General features: G+C 43.5%; 1 protein-coding gene across 6 annotated transcripts in view; it reads right to left on the minus strand.

Moving 5' to 3' along the window:
- Positions 1–9,181: 9,181 nt before the first annotated feature.
- LOC139553412 (fermitin family homolog 2) overlaps positions 9,182–14,969 on the minus strand; it is a 95,670-nt gene continuing 89,882 nt past the window's right edge. For 4 of the 6 annotated variants that reach the window (XM_071365710.1, XM_071365707.1, XM_071365709.1 and 1 more), the window contains 4 exons: positions 13,345–13,365; positions 12,415–12,539; positions 12,042–12,183; positions 9,182–11,844 (listed from right to left, as the gene is read on the minus strand). In XM_071365710.1, the coding sequence (XP_071221811.1) occupies positions 11,671–11,844; positions 12,042–12,183; positions 12,415–12,539; positions 13,345–13,365 (462 nt within the window). In that variant the 3' untranslated portion in view covers positions 9,182–11,670. The remainder of the gene's footprint in view (positions 11,845–12,041; positions 12,184–12,414; positions 12,540–13,344; positions 13,366–14,969) is intronic. The other 2 variants (XM_071365711.1, XM_071365708.1) reach the window with 1 other exon arrangement.

Here is a 14,969-nt window from a genome sequence, read left to right on the forward strand (position 1 = left end):
GTATGTTGTATGATAGCAGTTTGCTGCTCTTACCCTGAGCCAACTGGGACAGGACAAGTTGGAGGCAGGGATATAGTAGCATTACCGTCTCTACGGTAACCCACTCTGACAAACAGACTCAAACTAATGAGTCATATTTCCTCTTCAGTAGTTCCATGTGGAATGTGTGTGTGTGCGTGTTTGTGTGTGAGAGAGAGAGAGAGAAACAGAGAGGGAGAGAATCCAGGGGGTTAGAGAGGGCCATCAGGTATTTCCTGCCGGCTTGTCTGGGAATTTGGGCAGCTGTGTGTCTCTGAGGAGAGACTGGGAATTTGAGAAGCGGAGACGATGAAAGAAACAAAACATTCAGCATGAAACTGAGTCAAGGTTACAAAGGCTCAACTCACCTCTCAAACTGCAGGAAAGGATTGCTCAATAAGTGGAAAAACAGAGAGTAGTTATTGCTCAATTCTGTAAGATCTTGTAAATAGGTGTTTCGTACACCACTCCCACACCACAGAGACCAGACAGATGCCACATCTTCAGTTGGGCAGAAGAGGCTATGTGGACGTTTCAGATGGGTGGAACACTTTTTTTATGGTTGTTATCTACCTATGTATCTATCTACAGTGCCTGTCAAAAGTTTGGTCACACCTACTCATTCAAGGGTTTTCTTTATTTTTACTATTTTCTACATTGTAGTATAATAGTGAAGACATCAACATTGTGAAATAACACATATGGAATCATGTAGCAACCAAAAAAGTGTTTAACAAAACAAAATATATTTGAGATTCTTCAAAGTAGCCACCCTTGATGAAAGCTTTGCACACTCTTGCCATCTCAGCTTCATGACTTGTTTATTGTTATTGTTTATGTTATTGACTTGTTTATTGTTTACTCCATGTGTAACTCTGTGTTGTCTGTTCACACTGCTATGCTTTATCTTGGCCAGGTCGCAGTTGCAAATGAGAACTTGTTCTCAACTAGCCTACCTGGTTAAATAAAGGTGAAATAAAAAAATAAAAAAAATAAAAAATGAGGTAGTCACCTGGAATGCATTTCAATGAACAGGTATACCTTGTTAAAATTTAATTTGTGGAATTTCTTTCCTTCTTAATGTGTTTGAGCCAATCAGTTGTGTTGTGACAAGGTAGGGGTGGTATACAGAAGATAGCCCTATTTGGTAAAATATCAAGTCCATATTATGGCAAGAACAGCCAAATAAGCAAAGAGACACGACAGTCCATCATTACTTTAAGACATGAAGGTCAGTCAATCTTGAAAATTTCAAGAACTTTGAAAGTTTCTTCAAGTGCAGTCGCAAAAACCATCAAGCACTATGATGAAACTGGCTCTCATGAGGACCGCCACAGGAAAAGAAGACCCAGAGTTACCTCTGCTGCAGAGGATAAGTTCATTGGTGTTACCAGAAGTTGTATGCCAAATAAATGCTTCACAGAGTTCACAGCATTCTGAAAGCACACAGCATTCTGTAGCGATAAGACATCCTATCTGGTATGCGCTTAGTGGGACTAACTTGTTTTTCAACAGGACAATAACCCAACACACCTCCAGGTTGTGTAAGGGCTATTTGACCAAGAAGGAGAGTGAAGGAGTACTGCATCAGATGACCTGGCCTCCACAATCACTCGACCTCAATCCAATTGAGATGGTTTGGGATGAGTTGGACCGCAGAGTGAAGGAAAAGCAGCCAACAAGTGCTCAGCATATGTGGGAACTCCTTCAAGACTGTTGGAAAAGCATTCCAGGTGAAGCTGGTTGAGAGAATGCCAAGAGTGTGCAAAGCTGTCATCAAGGCAAAGGGTGGCTACTTTGAAGAATCTAAAATCTATTTTAATTTGTTTAACACTTTTTTGGTTACTACATGATTCCGTATGTTATTTCATAGTGTTGATGTCTTCACTATTACTCTACAATGTAGAAAATAATAAAAATTGAGAAAAACCCTAGAATGAGTAGGTGTGTCCAAACATTTGACTCGTACTGTATCTATCTATCTAATATAACTTTGATTGGTTGAGGAGCAGTATTGCAGACCCTAGCACTCCCTCTCTTTGAGTTCCATCACCCTGAGGGCTGCTTTCACCCCTTCCAACCCTTGCAACACACACTCCTCACACACACACCTCACACACACTCCTCACATTGGAACACATAAACATCATTCCTGCCCATGACATCACTGTGGTGGAGCTGGGCTCCAGGAGAGGAGGGAGTGAGAACAAGGCGCCCCAGTCCCTGTGTAGAGAATAGTGTAAACAGGGGGACGAGAGGGGAGGGGAGCAGAACGGCAAGGCCGGACCCTCTGCTCTTCTCCTAGCGCGGGCCGCTTCTCCTCTCCCCATGCGGCCAGATGGCTGCCTCCTCTGATTCAGAGGGGTTGGGTTAAATGCGGAAGACACTTTTCGGTTGAATGCATTCAGTTGTGCAACTGACTAGGTATCCCCCTTCCCTTCCTCTGACTGATCAAACGCTCCACTCAAAAGGGGCATTCATGTGGCTTGTTTATTCAAATCAGTATGTTGAAGAGTTCATACCCTGGTCATTACAGTGAAATAGGATTACGTGAGAAATGTAGGAGAGAATTGGTCTTTTATTATCTGATGGGTGGGAAAGCAGGGCATGAGATCTGCATGTAAGATGAATATACATGTGTATAGTTTATAGAGGAGGACAAGGCTTCATTTCTAGCGTGTGTTTGGTTGTGTATCTCCTTGAACCAAACAGTGGGAGTAAATCAAACAACAGAGAGCATGTCTTATATTCTTTCATCAGAGTGATTTACTGGCTCTAGATAAATCTTATCTTAGTTTTCAACATTTCAAATCAAACAAATGTTATTGGTCACATACACATATTTAGCAGATGCTATTGCGTGTGTGGCGAAATGCTTGTGTTCCTAGCTCCAACAGTGCAGTAATATCTTACAATTCACAACATAATACACAAATCTAAAGTAAAATAAATGAATTAAGAAAATGTATAAATATTAGGATGAGCAATGTCGAAGTAGCATTGACTAAAATACAGTAGAATAGAATACAGTATATACATATGAAATGAGTAAAGCAGTATGTAAACATTATTCAAGTGACTAGTGTTTCATTATTATAGTGACCATATGTATATGGGGCAGCAGCCTCTAAGATGTAGGGTTGAGTAACTGGGTTGTAGCCAGCAAATGATGGCTATTTAACAGATAGAAGCTGTTTTTCAGTCTCTCTGATGCACCTCTGCTGACCTCGCCTTCTGGATGGTAGCGGGGTGAACAGGCCGTGGCTCGGGTGGTAGATGTCCTAGATGATCTTTTTGGCCTTCCTGTGACATCGGGTTCTGTAGGTGTCCTGGAGGGCAGGCAGTGTGCCCCCGGTGATGCGTTGGGCAGACCGCACCAATAGTGGACATCTTGACGCAAGTGGGGACAGTGCATACCCAAATGATTTTGTTCCAATTCGAGTAGGTTTGTGTGAAGTCAAACACTAATCGTCGTTCAGCTCACAACCCTTTATTGACTTTAGACAGGAGAGGCAGGCTGAATTTCTGTGACACGTCACCCATAGCCAAACCACTTATTTTAGTCACACAGTTGGGTCGTGACCTGACTCGCATTATAAATAACCTAACTTTTCTTGTGTTCTGCTTTATGTCTCCCGATTTCCTTGTTCAATTAAGTTTCTCTGCTCGAGTGTATCTCAGTTTAATACCTAATCATACTTTATTCTAGCACAATGCTCCACACAAGCGGAAGTAATTAAGCTCTGTTGAGCATTCCGAATAGGATCAGATTCACTATGGTCATACGACTGTACATTTCTAAAGAAAACAATGAAACAATGTTTAGAGTGAAGGTGCAGTAAGCTTTATAATTACAACTACTACTTCCTTGATGCGGCTCGGTCAGGCATAACGGTTGGTCTTTAGAAAGACTTTCTCTGCTGTTGAACAATGTGTCACGTGACTAGGATTGTTCAATGACCTTTCAATCACAAAGTGAAAGCAGATCCACTCTACACTACAGCCTAGCCTGTGGTATACACCAGGAAGAAAAAGAGTAGACTGTACACAAACATACCCTTGTTTTGTGCAGGTGCTGGATATCCCAGTATGTTATATAATATTTATCAGCAAGAAGAAGAATCTGCGCTCCAATATAAACTCATAAATGAGTTTGAACATTATCACAATAAACACATAAGGGAGAATTGACATGTATTGCAGAGCAATTATATACTAAATAGTGGGCCGCCAACGATGCACTCTAGAACTGATGTTAAACTGGAAGGAAGCTTTACATGTTGCCAGTGCCTTTTTATATGGAGACTTCCCTGAGCAGCCATTTCAGCAGGAAAATATAATTGAAAAGACATTTACAGCATTTAAATTTCCTAAATAAACTCTACAAAATCACTTTGATTAGACTTTGACAATAAGTATGAATCAATTAAGGGCTTTCAAGCAGTCACAAGTAATGGATTTCTGGTCAAAACAAATAGTACTTGTAGTAGGGCGGTAGGTAGCCTAGCGGTTAGAGTACTAGGCCAGTAACCAAAAGATCGCTGGTTCAAATACCCGAGCTGACTATGTGAAAATCTGTCAATATGCCCTTGAGCAAGGATCTTTTTTTTGTATTTTTTTATATACCCCTTTTTCTCCCCAATTCCGTGGTATCCAATTGGTAGTAGTTAGTCTTGTCTCATCGCTGCAACTCCCGTACGGACTCGGGAGAGGCGAAGGTCGAGAGCCATGCGCCCCCCCATAACACAACCCAACCGCACTGCTTCTTGACACAATGCACATCCAACCCGGAAGCCAGCCGCACCAATGTGTCGGACGAAACACCGTACACCTGGCGACCTGGTCAGCGTGCACTGCGCCCGGCCCTCCACAGGAGTCGCTAGTGCGCGATGAGACAAGGATATCCCTGCCTGCCAAACCCTCCCTAACCCGGATGACGCTGGGCCAATTGTGCGCCGCCCCATGGGCCTCCCGGTCGCGGTCGGCTGTGACAGAGCCTGAGCTCGAACCCAGAATCTCTGGTGGCACAGCTAGCACTGCGATTCAGTGCCTTAGACCACTGCGCCACCCGGGAGGCCCGAGCAAGGCTCTTAACCCTGATTTGCTCCAGTGGTGCTGTACTGCTATGACTGACCCGGTAAAACACCACATTGCACTTAACCTCTCCAGTGTATGTGACAATATGAAGTACATTGTGCTAACACTGAGAAAACATTTCATCTCACTCTTTGCCTAAAGGCAGCTTAACTTAGACGTGAAAGCAGGAATTTCAGAGGAATCCCTGTATCAGATCATATTCAGATCATATTCAGTAATACTCCATATTCATGCAGTGCTAGCTAAATGGGCTGTGATGCATCCACCATTAGTCATCACTAGGACCCTGACCAAGAAAAAAAAAAATGGGCATTAGTTATAGTTTATACAGCCAATATAGAACCTAGAGTATAGCTTGGGTCTTTCTTCATCAGAACATTTCACACCGCCTCACTTATCAGCACAAACGCACTCTGCTAACAAGAACCAATCCATTATCACGGTCTGGGACGAATGAGATCCTTAGAAGACTGCACTATCTTTACATATACACTGCAGTTCATATGATAGCTTCTCCTCTGCTGTCCCTGTATCAACTGCAGAGACCTCATCTTCAACACGTCCCACCCTTGTCTCCCCATGTCCCCAGCAGGCAGTAACCCAATCAGTGCTGACTCTTTATTGTTTTGCTGTCAGATAACCGTCAGCCGGCCAGCTAATTTAGTCAATCAATGGCCAGACAGCCCCTGGGTATGACAAGCAGCTGAGGATCCAATTCTATTTTCCAAAGTCCAATTTTGGGCTTTATTACAGTCAGAGTGAGTGTGTCACATCGGGAAGTTCTCATATCTATACTGCAGAGGGCTAATGTGGAGACACGTAGGCTGCCGGATCCCGGGGATGAATGGTGGAGACGGAGCTTATTGCCTATTACGTTTCTATGGTGGGGGGTGTTAGAGATGTGAAGCAGCAGATAAGTAATCAATAGATACTTGGAAACGGATGAGCTGACTTAGAAGAGGGTAGATTTGGACCCAGGGTGGCTCCTGTCAGTGATCTGTCAAGGACAAGATCATTGATAATAATACATTTATAATTGATTGTGTTGAGGTGATGTCATTTGGCAACACACAATTAAGAGAGATCTCGCTGAGACGTCTCTGACAACATGGCTGTTTCTTCCAAACATAACGAAATAGGCTACTGTACGTAATTCATTTGCATACATTTTTATTCCTCCCTTGGCTACCGTTCTCAGTGGTTTAGTGTTGAGATTGATGTTGTTTTTTACAGCTCTTACACAACATGTAATGTAGGCCTATGTCAATGGAGCACAGCTCCAAACCCCACAAACCCCTTAGGGGTGCTGGGACCTGCATGGCCTCACTCTCATTGTTGATCGTCACACCCGTTTCCTATGTTCTGAAATAAGGTCAATGCTCCAGACTGCATTAGCTCGTGTGAGAAACAAGATTGTACTGAATTAAAGAGGCTTTCGGGGGCGACGGTAATGCAAATGAGCCAATTTTGAGTCAGAATGCCTGAAGCTGCAACCTGCCCTGGGAGAGAGGATTATACCTTGAGAGGTTCTGACTGTAAACACAACTAGAGAGATTATAAAATGTTTACCAAGATGCAGATTTGACTTGGGAAATTATATTTAAAATGTGATTATTTTGTGATATTTAGTTAGAATTTGATCCAAAGAAAAGTTTTTGCAATATCCTTTGGGAGTGTGTAGAGGGGTGTTCACCAGTGTGCATGTCTGTGTGAAAGTAACGACTTGCCGCAAATTATACAAACTTTGTTGGCTCCCATTACAGACACAGCTCATCTCTATAAACACCATCTTACCATGTGACCTCATCAGAGAGAACACCCTTTGGCACATGATCTAAGTCTTTATGACGTACAAGCTTCACACTTAAGGCGCATGCCCTGGCCCCAGCCAACAGGTCCATCACTGACATCTGTACATTGGTGCGTAACAATGGTCCTTTCTAATCAAACAAGGCTGAGGAAGTTCAGTACAAGTTAAGTGTTTAATGATTGACTTGACAGGATTTGATGTGCGTGCACTGATGTACTTTAATCATGTGCACCCCATAGCACCTCAGTGGAAATCAGTACCCTCTACAGGCAAGGAGAAATACTACAAGATGGACATAATACATCCATTCTCCAGAAAGCAATCACTCTATTTACTAAGGCAGCATCTGAACACAAAGACAAACATGTTTCCCCAGTATGGGAAGATGCATTAGTCCTGAAATAAATTAATATCCAGCTCCAGAGAATGACTGTTTGTAATTTCCCATTGGTTTATTGCCTATTATGGTCTGCTTTCCTGGACGGCATTACACTATTCCAATGTGTAACATTCACTTTTCCGATAGACTGGGAATATAGAGTCGCCTGCCAAATAGTTGGCCTTTTGATGCAGTCATGAGGAAATGTAAGCAGTGCACACATTTTAAACATCACTCTCGATGAGGATGAATGTGTGCGCACACACACACACACACACAGAGTATACCAAACATTAGGAACACCTTCCTAATATTGAGTTGCACCCCCCCTAACAAATAAAAATCCTCATTCAACCAATCAAGTTAAAATGAATCAACCCTCAGTTCCATTAACTAGGTATGAGGAAGACGAGGAAATATGCTTCTTAGAAATTAACTGTGGAAGACAGCTGGCACTTCAGTAGTTACAGGTGGTGTCAGATACCCTCCGTGTCTAATGTGTGTCATTTAATTAAATCAGTTGAAACTCAATGTAATTCTATTCAAACTCAACGGAGTGGATTTTCTTTGAAGAGTTCTACTCCTTCTGCTCCTATCTTGGTGGACGTCACCCTGTTGTACCATGAGGTCATAGGAATTATGTGACACTAGGTGGAGTGGCGACTGGTTGAGGACAGGCACTTCCCCACTTCCCATTCAGCATCACACACAATGGGAATATTCCCTCTGGAGAAGACCCAGGGAAGGGAACGTGGGGAAAGGATGCGGCTGGCTGTGAGATGAGGTACTGACACAAAAGCACACTGAGGATACACACACAGCTTTAGTTGGTTGAGTGACATCCTCCATGCAGATATACATGTCTGAACCACTACCCCTGATAAAAAATAAGGGTGCTTTGAATAGTACTTTACTGTGTAAATGCTACTGCAGAAGAATGCCTCGTTTTATCTCCCGATTCTGTCATTGACATCTTTTTGAAGGGCAGGATGTTCCTGTAGATTTCATTGTACCCAGAGCTACACCAGTAACACCTCATCTGACCTCAGGACAGGACTGAGGGTGGAGACGAGTGGACAAGCACTTAGTTCTATTCACACAGAGGGATACTGAATGTCACCATAAATAATCCTACATGCTCAGACGTCTCTGCGATTCCATGAACATGACTAGACTATGCTACCCATTTTGTTTTCGAAACTGCACTGTGATGTGTATGTTAACATTTTCTCTCAGATAATGTAGCTACGATCACATATGTATATCCAAAGAGACAGAATAAATCCAACCGTCTACACCTATGACACACCTCCTGAGCATCCCCCCACCACCCGCACCTCTGTCACCTGTCTGAATCACACCCCACCTCACCCTACAGGATGCCAAGACACTGCAGCCACCAGGTGGCCTGAGTGCCATCATCATGGCACCTCCACCTCCACACCATAGCTGCTCCACAGGTGACAGACGGACGGTTGCCGTGGCGGGACAGGGATCGGGCGCCAAAAGCCTGTAAACGAAGACGGTTGGTAACACTCTGAGCTCATTTTAACTCCCCATCAATCTGCCACTCTGTTTCTGACGGATGCCAGATAACATTGGAAGCCGCTTTAAGAACAGTGAGTGACCTTTAGAGAAGTTTGGATCCAGTCCTGGATATGACGTGACTGCAGCAGTGGGTGGAAGATGGGGTGGTTACGTACTGCCCTCTGGTGGAGACAGGGTAGAATCACCCAAATTTCGATTGTTGCAGATACAGAAAATTACATACTGTAGCTTTAAAGCGGTATCCTGAATGATTTCTGGTCCCCAGTAATCTGCGATCATCACTTCCTCGATGTTTGAATAAGTAGGAATATAATATTATAACTCAAACCTTAAATAAAAAGTATTTTTATTTTTTAAAATAAATGCATTTCTTTGCAGTCTGAAAACAGCAGGCCATGCACTGCTGCTCTGGACATTGGAGGCAAACAAAAAAACAACGTTATAGTAGGAAAAAAATAGGCTAAGCTTCCTTCTCTTCAGTTCATTTACGCTCGTTTGTCTCAAACACTAGGTTCTATCTCAACTAAAAGGGTCTCCTTCATACCAAAAACATTGTTCAAAGAAAAGCTACAATGGTGATCAACTCTGAAAATTAAGTGATATATATTTTTTAAAGGCACTGAACAGAGTAAGAGTTTGATAGCCTAGGGAGGTGTCATTGGTGAAATTTTACAGAGCTAGAGCGCATTCAGTGCCAAAAAAAAGGCAAGAACAGAAATTAGCAATGTAATTCTGATTATAGGAGGCAACAAGAAAAAAGTACATTGAAAAGCCCTTTTATCAATGTTTCTGAGTAATAATAATAATATGTAGTGTGAGACAAGTCTTCATGAACTTTCTACCAACCTGGAGTTTGAGACTAGTGTTATCTTCATATATAGATCATGTTAAAAACTCAATAAGACCGTAACATTGGCAGGCACAAATCTTCATACTACACAATGTTGACCAATGGCTCCCCTCTTATCTGGAAACAAAAATACACTTCCAAAAAAAAACAAGAAAAAAAGCAGCAACAAAAGAACAACTGTACAATTTAATTCAACCTGTGTTTTTACATAAGTTACAAAAAACGAATACTTCATTTAATGTTCCTTCATACCGAGGAAAAAAGAAATCCGGACTTTGCATAATTCATTCTTCAAACTTGGTGACCTATTGCTGGTGCGTAACAATGAAAATGGTACTGAATAATAATAATACTATACGGTGTAAGATAATGAATGCCGATAACGTAAAGAGGAGGCTGCACTTGGGACCACTGTTATTATTGGTAATATCCCTCCAGCTGTACTATACATGCACAATGCAATGGCAAGGGTCTGAGTCTCAAGGCAGAGCTGAGGCCTTTCCTACATGCTGTGGGCATCTGACAACCCTATGTGGCTAGCAGCATGTACCTGAGCCACATCATTTGGCCAACAAGCCATGGCACCACATGTTCCATGACAATAACATACACATTCGCATTTTTAGTAATTACCTCAGAACTTGTCAACAAGATAACCATAAAAATAACTTCTCAAACAGAGTATCCTTCAGTGACCCCTTCTAGATGATCAAGCACCACACTGACATATTTTAGCTGTAAGAACTAGGCATGGTTATTCAGGTGTTTACAGAACACATTGTAGGACATTCACCCTGGTTGAGCTCTGTGTATATTCAGAACCTGTTTTGCTGTCACACTAACTAATGCAGACAACAGGAAAGCACTACTGTAGGTGTGCACCAAGGCTTGTTTCAACTCTTAAAGCACACTACTGAACACAGGGGAGAGGAAACTGCCACTGGAGGTATGCTCAGACAAAGAAAACACTGTAAAAAAAAATTTAAAAATAAATTTAACTACTACAGCTTATTCAGGGATCATATGTACACTGGAGAAGTGCTTACACGTGACTTCATATGGACTAGTTAGATCAAGTGAAACTCCTTCATTGGGTGGAGAGGACACGGTGCCCAAGTATCTCCATGAGCTATGCGTTCTCCTCAGCCTTTCATTAATGACGGAAGGAAATTACCCCACTTCCACTTCCTGTCTCTGCCGAGGAAGTAAAAGTGTGTCGCCGTTTCGCCGATACTCTTACTTTGGTGATTGCTACTGCCTATATTTATACAATACGTGAGAGTGAAGTGGCACTCCGCAGCATAAATTAGACAGAGTATCATATCACAGGAGTAGCATGTGAGGCAAACCACAGGCCACTTCAAAAACTAAGTAGAGCACCACATCTTACTAAAATGCCAAATTAAAACAGGAAAACAAAACAGGGATAAATAAATAATGTGATTCTTCATTAACACTGATACGTGATTTTGTGGTCTGGTCGGATTACGATGACGACGTAGTGGAGTAGCTGACGGGCCAATTTGATCAGTTCCTTCAGGTGAGTCGGAGTGGGGGGGGGGGGAATTTAGAAAGAGTCTTTGTGAGGGAGAGGTCTCCTGACATGTGATACTTTCTCATGGACGTAGCTTTGTGATCGCTGCTTGAGGAAGTAGACGATGTCCCCTGTGCATTGGAGAGGGATGGGGGAGCCACAGGCAGGGTTTGGAGTTCAGAGATCATCTGGGCTGCAGCATTGCGCAAAATATTAGTGTTTACAAATACCTTTGTCAGCATTAACACAACAAAAAATAAAGGGTGTCAGCTTCTTAACAGCAATAACGATAGTGGGCGGCCGTGTGGGTCTCTTTAGCACAGTTCCAAAATAAAACCATCAAAAATATATAACAAATAAAATAAACTCATAAGATCTAGTCCCCACCCTCCCTCCCCTCTTGACCTCTGACCCCTGGCACAGGGTAGTCAGACTCAGACCCAGCCGCTGGTCAGCTTGTAGAACATCTCCTCATCCAGAGACTCGTTCTGGTCCTTGGCGCGCGTGGACAAGAAGATGTAGCCTCCGATGAACTCATGTACCACCTTACAGTCTACCTCCGCACAGATGAAGGCCAGGCTGGGCTCATCTGCAAACTCCACCGTCACCTAGGGCACAGGGTGATCACACAGTCAAAACCATAGGACTTTACTGACAATTCATTTAGTAAAGATGTGAAAGATTTACATGTGAAATGCCATGTTAAGATGATAAAGCGAAAACAAACTGACGGTGACTCTGTTTAGAGTATTGAATACGTTGTCTCAAACTGTTTTTTTCCTGGTTTAAAAGCTGAAATTTGTACCATCTTGATCTCCCAGTTGACGTTCCACTGCTTCATGTTGGCGAACCTCCAAGTCTTGATGGCGTCTCCGGTGTTGGCGTCCATCCGGATCAAACGGTTGTAGGTGATGCCGATCAGCTCATCCCGCTTCCCGCCCTGGAATCTGGGAATGACAGAGAATTCCAAGTGAGCTCACTGCTTGGGATGTGGTTCTTGGAAGTAATATGCTTATTGGATTTCAACCATGCAACTTTGTATCTGACAAAAACATTTCTGTTAGCCATAAAACAAAAAGTCCAAAAACACAAAGACACCGAGAGAGGCAGACAGAGAAACACAGACTTGGGAAAATGTCTGTTATTTTCTGTATGAGGAAGAAGAGAGAGGGACTCACTTGGCCAGGAAGTGAGTGATGCCAAACTCGGGCAGGGACTGCCACGCCTGGATGAAGCGCATCTTGGCCTCGATCAGACTCATCTGGGCCACGTTCTGGTGTGCCTCCAGGATCCGGGCCGAAATCTGATTAACACATATCGAAAGGCTGTTGAACACGTGACACACCAACACCACCTCCACTCTGAAACCAAACCCCAGACCAGGGCTGTTCAATGTTGGTCCTGGAGGGCTGAAACACTTCTGGTTTTCATCCTCCCTTTTTAATAAGGGACTAATTCAGACATGGGACACCAGGTGAGTGCAATTAACTACCAGGTAGAAACAAAAAATTAATGTTTTTCAGCCCTCCAGGACCTGAATTGAACAGCCCTGCCCTGCCCTAGACACAGACATTGGCCTACTGTGCACACATGGCCCCACCCTCACCACACTAAAACCACGCTATAAACCCCCAAACCCAAAGACACCTCCCCGTAAATATAGGAAGGCACACAAGATCACCGAACTAAAGTATGAACCAACAGTTGAGATCCCCAGAGGTCAGTCTAAGTCTAATGGCCCATGAAGTGCCTCCCCGCCCCGGCGCAAGTGTGGTTCTTTACAGCCCTAAAGTTGAGTTCGAAGGAGAGCAGCCCAAACCCATGGCGTATGAGTCAGTGGGATGAGGAGTAGGACAGATGCTGACCTGGGTCTTCAGGACAGACTCACCACTTTACCATCTTACTATCCCATTCAGGGTGTGTTAGTAGTTGAAGGAGAAATGAGAGGAAATGAGGCTTGAACAAAACTCAATTAGCAATCACACTTGGACTGGGAAGTTTCAGGTTTCCTAAGACTAAAGGTGAAACAAACTAGCTATTGAGACTGTTAAACAACTACTACTATGGTAAATCAACCACGACCCCAAGACAAAGCCATTTCCACTTACCAGGTCCCTGATATAGCCTGGCTGAAGAGGGAGGGAGGCAGGGATGGAAGAAGAGTGCAAAAGGAGGGGAGGTAGTGGGAAAACAGAAAGAAAGAAAGGAAGATAGAAAGAAGAAAGAAAAACAAGCAGGTGAGAACAAGGCCATGGAGCAAAGAAAATAGCTCCAAAACAAAGCAGCAGAATCTGAATCAGAACAGGGTAAATGAACAGGAGAGTTGAGTCTGTAGGATCATGCAGCAGTCTCCATGTGGAGAGAAAGCAGCAGAATCTGAATCAGAACAGGGTAAATGAACAGCAGAGTTGAGGTCTGTAGGATCATGCAGCAGTCTCCATGTGGAGAGAAAGCAGCAGAATCTGAATCAGAACAGGGCAAGTGAACAGGAGAGTTGAGTCTGTAGGATCATGCAGCAGTCTCCATGTGGAGAGAAAGCAGCAGCAGTCACAGTACAGTATCTGTCAGGGCAAGCAGAGGGTTTAGTTATCTGGACACAAACGATTACAAACTGATTTAATTGATTTACAGGTTTGAAACATTTAATTGGAGTAATTATTTCTTGAAAGACCTGGGTGATAGTTGTTGAAGGTTTTATTTTACACTTAACTAGCTTGAGTACTGTAGGGCAGGCCAGCAGCCTTGTGTATGCAATTCCCATTATGTCCACCAGGTGGTAATACATACCAAGGCATCACACAGCTGTAGTATAGAGAGCTACAGCTCTCTGGATTTGGTTAACTAGCAAAATCCTGGGGTTTGTTATTTGGCCTCCCCAGTTTGCTTTCTCTTATGTAAAATTGTATGTTTGGCTAGGAAGTTAAGAAACCATCTAGCCCAACACTCGGCAATCTATAAATTCCTGTGCGTATCTGCTGGGATTAGAGCACGAAGTCCCATGGGGAGGGGAGGGGAGGGGGGGGGGGGGAGGGGTGAGAAGAGGAAGTCCAGTTTGGGGGGGGAGAGGCAGTACCCTGAAAACATCTCTCCCACAGCACAACTAGCTGACTGACTGACAGTGGCGGAACTCATGTCTTGAAACTCCCCTCCAAAACACACACAAAAACTACAGAACAAATTCTCAAAAAGCACACAATGCTCTTCAAAACTTCCCTTGCTAATCCCACCACCAGTAGCCCTGTCCAGCCAGAGATGAAAGGAGTGTTTCATGAGGTGCCTTTGGTCCATCCCTTGCTTGCCTAGCTAGGCTCGGTTGGGTTAGAGCTCAGAGCCTCACACTGAGACAGAGACTGGAGATGGGCCAGAACCACAGCCCCATACAGACAGACTGCCCCGCAGGCCTGGGTAAAGAGGCTAGGAGGGGTGAGAATTTGAATGAGATCTGAGTAGAAGGCCCATCACACTACACACACACACACTCACACACCTATCCTGTTTATAGGCAGCAATGCCAAATAAACAAGTTTGGCTCTTTCTCATTCCTTTTTTTAGAACAAAAATACAATTTCAATGTGATTCAGTGGACACAGTAATGACTGTTTTCAGGATGTCCACTCAGGATAGACATTTCCTGTTTGAAGAGCTCTCCCCCTCCTCCCTTCTCACTCACACATCAGGAGTGGTCTTTCCCCATGCTCTTTTCCTAGACGACCCAGTAACACGCCAGGCTGAA

This window comes from Salvelinus alpinus, chromosome 25 (assembly GCF_045679555.1).
Source record: "Salvelinus alpinus chromosome 25, SLU_Salpinus.1, whole genome shotgun sequence".
Lineage (NCBI taxonomy): Eukaryota > Metazoa > Chordata > Actinopteri > Salmoniformes > Salmonidae > Salvelinus > Salvelinus alpinus.